General features: G+C 48.5%; 1 protein-coding gene across 1 annotated transcript; it reads right to left on the bottom strand.

The window, feature by feature from the left end:
- Window positions 1–276: 276 nt before the first annotated feature.
- LOC119923910 (olfactory receptor 14J1-like) lies at window positions 277–2,535 on the bottom strand. The gene is made up of 3 exons (XM_038743084.1): window positions 2,384–2,535; window positions 1,721–2,272; window positions 277–484 (listed from the first exon to the last, which is right to left on the bottom strand). The coding sequence occupies exons 1-3, from the start codon at window positions 2,533–2,535 to the stop codon at window positions 277–279; spliced, it is 912 nt and encodes a 303-aa protein (XP_038599012.1).
- Between the last annotated feature and the right edge of the window lie 3,546 nt (window positions 2,536–6,081).

Raw genomic sequence — 6,081 nt, 5'->3', positions numbered from 1 at the left:
AATAAATACGATTGAATGAATGAAAACAGAGCCGTGTGCTAAGCGCTCATGAATGAATGGCTTCATTCATTCATCTAGACTGTGAGCCCGCTGTTGGGTAGGGATCGTCTCTATATGTTGCCAACTTGTACTTCCCAAACAGTCCAGTGCTCTGCACACAGTAAGCACTCAATAAATACGATTGAATGAATGAGTGAATAAATGAAGGTTGGCAGGACTGGCGCCCACGAGGTCCCCGCCGCCATGTTGGCGTCTCCTCCAGCTCGGGCTCGGGCCCTAGACCCCCGAAGGAGGGACCCGGGCCCCCAATGGGGAGGCAGGAGGAGGACCAAGGAGGAGCCCCCCGACTGGGGGTGAGGGGGCGCCCCCAAAACCGCTCCGACCCCCGACCGAGCGGCCGGCCGGCCCACTTTCGGTGCCCGAGGCCTTCATCCTGCACCCGCATCCCTCGCGGGCCCCGCGGAAGCTTACTGGTTCCGGATTCCTAATTTCGGGTTGGTGGGAGACACCTAAATCTCAGGAGTTCTAGGTGATTCAGGAAGAGCAGTCTGCGAGACTACTTTTTGATGGTATTAATTAAGTGTTTACTAGGCTCCAGGTTCTCTATTAAATGCTGGTGTAGATACAATCTGTTTGGACAGTTTGGACACAGTCCATTCCCCATGAGAGGCTCACAGTCTTACTCTCCATTTTACAGTTGAGGCAACTGAGTCACAGGGATTTGAAGTAACTTGTCAAAGGCCAAACAGCAGACAAAGGCAGAGGAAGGATTAGAATCCGGATCCTTTTGACTCCCAGGCCAATGGAAGAAGCAGCTGGGAGAAAGAGGAATAGGTTGGGGGGACGGGGAGGAGACGATTTAGAGGAGAAACTTGGGGAGAGGAAGAAGAGGAAGATGGGGGTTAGTGGAAGAAATGGCATGGAGAAGGAAACTGGGGGTTGGAAGAGGAAGCTAAAGGTTAGTGGAGAAGGCTGGGGATTAGAAGAAGAAACTAGGTGATGGAGGAGGAAGTTGGGGGTTGGAGGCGGGAGCTGGAGGTTGGACGAGGAAGCTGGAGGTTGGAGAAGGTAGCTGAGGGTTGCAGGAGGAATCTTGGAGTTGGAGGAGGAGGTGGTAGCTGGGGGGGGGAAGGAAAAGGGGAAGAGGCAGAGTACAGCAGAGTAAATTGGAGAAAATCCTTTCCTTCAATGAAATCAGTACCTGTTGCCAGTCAGCCTCAGGAGTCACATATCACACTTTTCAACCTAAAGGAGGTCTGAACAAATATGAAACATTATTTTCTGATCATTTTTTGAAAGACTAGAATTTTCAGAGTGAAAGAGGACACTTTATCCTAGGTGAGTATTTTTTTTCTGTGGTATTTGTTAAGCACTTTCTACATGCCAGGCACTGTGCTAAGCCCTGGGGTAGATACAAGCCAATCAGTTTGGACACAGCCCATGTCCCACATGGGGCTCTCGTTCTTCATCCCCAGTAACCTGAGTAACCTGAGGCACAGAGATGTGAAGTGACTTGCCCCAGGTCACATATCAGTCATGTGATGTTGCCAAGGAATAGACCACCGGTCCTTCTAATCTAAGCCCCAGGCTCTACCAATTAGGCCACGCTACTTCTCAGCTTTCCCAGGCCATGCTCCCCAAAGCGGCCTTCATGTCCCTGTTCTTCAGGTTGTAGATGAGGGGGTTCAGGGCAGGGGGCACCACGACGTAAAACACGGACACCAGCAGGTCCAGCGTCGAGGGAAAATTTGAAGGAGGCTTCAGATACTCAAAGCTGCTCATGGAGAGAAATATGATGACGACGACAAGGTGAGGCAGGCAGGTGGAGAAGGCTTTGACCCGGCCCTCGACTGATAGCATATTCAGCACGGCCCAGAAAGGATGAACGTAAGAGATGCCAATGAACGTAAAGCAGATTAAAGACAACAGGGTAAGGAATGTGCAGACCCCCACTTCCTGCAGCATGTCCTCAGAGCCAGAGAGTCTCATGTGCTGGGGAATTTCATAGAAGAACTGGCGGACGACAATACTTCCCCAGAAAGGTAGAAAGGAGATTGTGGCCGAGTGCATGATGCCAGAGAGGCCTCCGCTGAGCCAGGAGGTGGCGGCTATCTTCCAACAAGCCCTTGGGTTCCTGATGACCTCGTAGTGCAGGGGGCAGCAGATGGCCACATAGTGGTCATGTGACAACGCCGTAAGGAGGGTGCTCTCTGACGATGCAAATGAGATAAAGAAAAACACCTGAAGGACACAGCCCAGGAAAGATACGGATCTACGGTAGCTCAGGGAGTTGTGGATTGTGTTGGGGATGGTGACGAAGATGAGGCAGAGATCGAGGATGGACAGGTTCCTGAGGAAGAAGTACATGGGAGTGTGGAAGTACCGATCTAGGGTGGTGATGGCATCGAGGAGGAGATTCCTCATCAGGGCCGCTAGGTAGAGCAGGGGAAACAGCGTTGCATGGACCAGCTGCAGCTTCTGGACCGCCGAGAACCCCAGCAGGAAGAATTCCATCACCGTGGTGCAGTTTGACATGTCCTCTCTGGAGGTGAAAGATAATGAATATGAAAATACTGAGATGTTGGTGCTGTTACTCTCTGTCTCTCACTATTTTAGTCCAAACTTCGCTCCGCTGCCCAGATAACTTTTCTACAAAACTATTCAGTTCAAGCTTATCCACTTCTCAAGGACCTCCAGTGGTTGCCCATCTTCCTCCCCATCAAAAGAAACTCCTTATCACTGGCTTTAAAGCACTATATCCCCTTTTCTCTTCCTACCTTACCTCGCTGCTCTCCCATAATAATGATAATTAATTACGGTATTTGTTAAGCACTTACTGTGTTCCAGGTATTGTACTAAGCACTGGGGTGGATACAAGCAAATTGGGTTAGACACAGTCCCTATGCCAGTTGGGGTTCACAGTCTCAATCCACATTTTACAGATGAGGTAACTGAGGCATGGAGAAGTTAAGTGACTTATCCAAGGTCACACAGCAAACAAGTGGCAGAGCCAGGATTAGAAATGATGACCTTCTGACTCCCAGGCCAGTGCTCTGTCTCCATGCTGCTTCCCATTTCATCCTAGCCCATACACTTCTCTAACACCAACCTACTCACTCTACCTAGATATCGTCTATCTCACCACCGGCCCCTTTTCCACATCCTCCCTCTGGCCTGGAACTCCTTCCCCTTACAAATACACTGGCCCACCACTATCCCCACCTTCAAAGCTTCATCTTCCCCAAGGCGTCTTCCCTGATTGAGTCCTCTTTTCCCCGGATCTCTCTCCCTTCTGCATCATCTATGCACTCGGATCTGTGACCTTTGAACCTGATATCCAAAACTACATCTCCTCCCATGATCTCTCTACCTCTCTCCAGGCTCACATCTCCCCCTGCCTTCGACACTTCTCTACTTGGATGTCCTCCCGTCACCTCAAACGTAACATGTCCAACACAGAGCTCTTTTCCCACCTGAACCCTGTCCTCTCCCTGACTTTTCCATCACTGTAGATGGCACCACCGTCCTTCCCGTTTCACAACCCCATAACGTTGGCATTATCCTTGACTCCGCTCTCTCATTCAACCCACATATTCGAGCCGTCAAAAAATCCCGTTGGTCCCACCTTCACAATATCATTAAAATCTGCCCTTTCTTTTCCATCCAAAATGCTACCACGTTCATTCATTCAATCGTATTTATTGAGCACTTACTGTGTGCAGAGCACTGTACTAAGCGCTTGGGAAGTGCAAGCTGGCAACATATACAGATGGTCCCTACCTAACAATTGGCTCACAGTCAGGAGGGGGAGACAGACAATAAGAAAAAACATTTGAACAGGTGTCAAGTCATCAGAATAAATAAAAATAAAGCTAGATGCGCATCATTAAGAAAATAAATAGAATAATAAATATGTACCACGTTAATGCAATCACTCAGCCTATCCTGCCTAGATTACGGCATCAACCTCCTTGCTCTCAACCTGTCTCTCACCACTCTGGTCCATACCTCATACCACTCCCCGAATTATCTTTCTACAGAAACGCTCAGGACATCTCACCCCCCTCCTCAAAAATCTCCAGTGGTTTTATATCCACCTCTGTTTCAAAGAAAAAAAAATCCTCACGATTTGCTTTAAAGCACTCCACCATCTCATTCCCTCCTATTTTATCTCACTTCTCTCCTACAATCCAGCCCACACACTTCGCTCCTCGGTGCTAACCTTCTCATTGTGCCTTGATCTCACTTGTCTCACTGCAAACCCCTGGCCCATGTCCTGTCTCTGTCCTGGAATGCCCTTCCTCCTCTAATCTGACAGACAATTACTCTCCCACCCTTCAAGACCTTATTGAAAGCACGTCTATTCCAAGAGGACTTCCCAGGCTGAGCCCTGTTTTTCCTTATCTCCCACTCCCTTTTGAATCATCATAACTTGTTTTCTGTGCTCATCCTCCCTTCTCCCATCCCCACAACACTTATGTATATATCTATACTTTCGTTTCTTTGTATTGATGTCTATCTTCCCGCCTCCAGACTGTGCGCTCATTGTGGACAGTGGTTGTCACTGTTTATTGTAGCATTATTCTTCCCCAAGTGCTTAGTACAGTGCTCTACACAAAATTAGCACTTAAGAAATATGATTGAATGAATGAATAAATGAATCAGTCGACCAACTCTGTTTTACTCTCCCAAGTGCTTAGTTCATTGTTCTGCACACAGTAAATTCTCAATAAACACCTTTGATTGATTGCTTAAGTAGTGCTAAACTGAAAGAAAAAAGGAACTGGAGAAGCAGCAGCAGCAAAAGAAACGAGTGCCTGACTTGACTGCCTGTGAACCCCATATGGGACAGGGACCATATCTAACTCAATAATCATGTATCTACTCAAGTGCTTACCATAGTGCTTGGTACCTAGTAAATGCTTAATAAATACCAGAATTATTATTATTCACAAGAGGGCACAAAAATCAATTCAGAACATAGGCTCTCAGCCTCGCAAATGCCTTCAGAAGCTCAGTACAATCTCAATTCACCTCCTCTGAGAGATTTGGCTAGATATGATTGGTCAGAAAGATTTCTCCTCCAAAGATGCAGCATGGCCTACTGGAAAGTCGGAGAACTTGGATTCTATTCCCAAGTCGGCCATTTACTTGCCATGTGACTTTGAGCAAGTCTCTTCACTTCTCTGGACCTCAGTTTTCTCATCTATGAAATGAGGATTCAATACCTGTTCTCCCTCCCATATACACTCTGAGCCCCACGTCGGACAGGGACAGTGTCCAAAATGATAAACGTGTATCTACTCCAGAACGTAGAACAGTGTTTGAAGACTTAGTAAGTATGCACTTACCAAATGCCACAAAAAGAACCTCTCCCCACCTCATGCAATCTGAGAGAAGCTTTACCACGGCACGGGTGCTGATATTGGTGGAATGGGGGTGACCCAGTGGCAGGATGACTGGAAACTCAGCCGGTCATAGACCAGATCCTAGCTCTGCTCTGGACACTCAGGAAAGTCACCTGATGCTTCAGTTTCTTCTTTTGGGAAAAAGCTTGACTGGGGAAGAAGTATAGAAGGCAGATCTCTAGGGAAACATGTGAAAGGGAAGTTCCCCCCCACATCCGTTACTCACTGCTCTATGCAGTGCAGGCCTCTTCTTCTCCCACTCCCCCAGACTCACCGGAAAAGGAGGAGGTGTCGGTTTCCTTCTCGCCCCACAATGTCGCTTTCGCACTATCCCTCCTCCCCCTTCCCTTTCCTTCCCTTCCTTTGAAGCCCACATTATTCGCCTCTACCACCCCCTCCAGATTCTTGTAGCCGTCATCTACCGCCCTCTCGACCCCCCTTCCAACTTCTTTAACGAATTTGACCCCTTCCTCACCTTCCTTCTCTCCTTCTCCATGCCCACTCTGATCCTCGGAGACTTCGATATCCACATGGATATCCCTAACGACTCCTCTGCCGCCCGCCTTCTATCTCTCCTTGACGCTGCCAACCTCTTCCTCCACCCCACCTCACCCACTCACCAACTTGGTCATACCCTCGACCTCAACATCTCCTACCGCTGCACTGTGTCCAC

Source organism: Tachyglossus aculeatus, unplaced genomic scaffold (genome assembly GCF_015852505.1).
Source record: "Tachyglossus aculeatus isolate mTacAcu1 unplaced genomic scaffold, mTacAcu1.pri scaffold_67_arrow_ctg2, whole genome shotgun sequence".
Taxonomy (NCBI): domain Eukaryota; kingdom Metazoa; phylum Chordata; class Mammalia; order Monotremata; family Tachyglossidae; genus Tachyglossus; species Tachyglossus aculeatus.
This window is presented reverse-complemented; position numbering and strand designations above follow the sequence as displayed.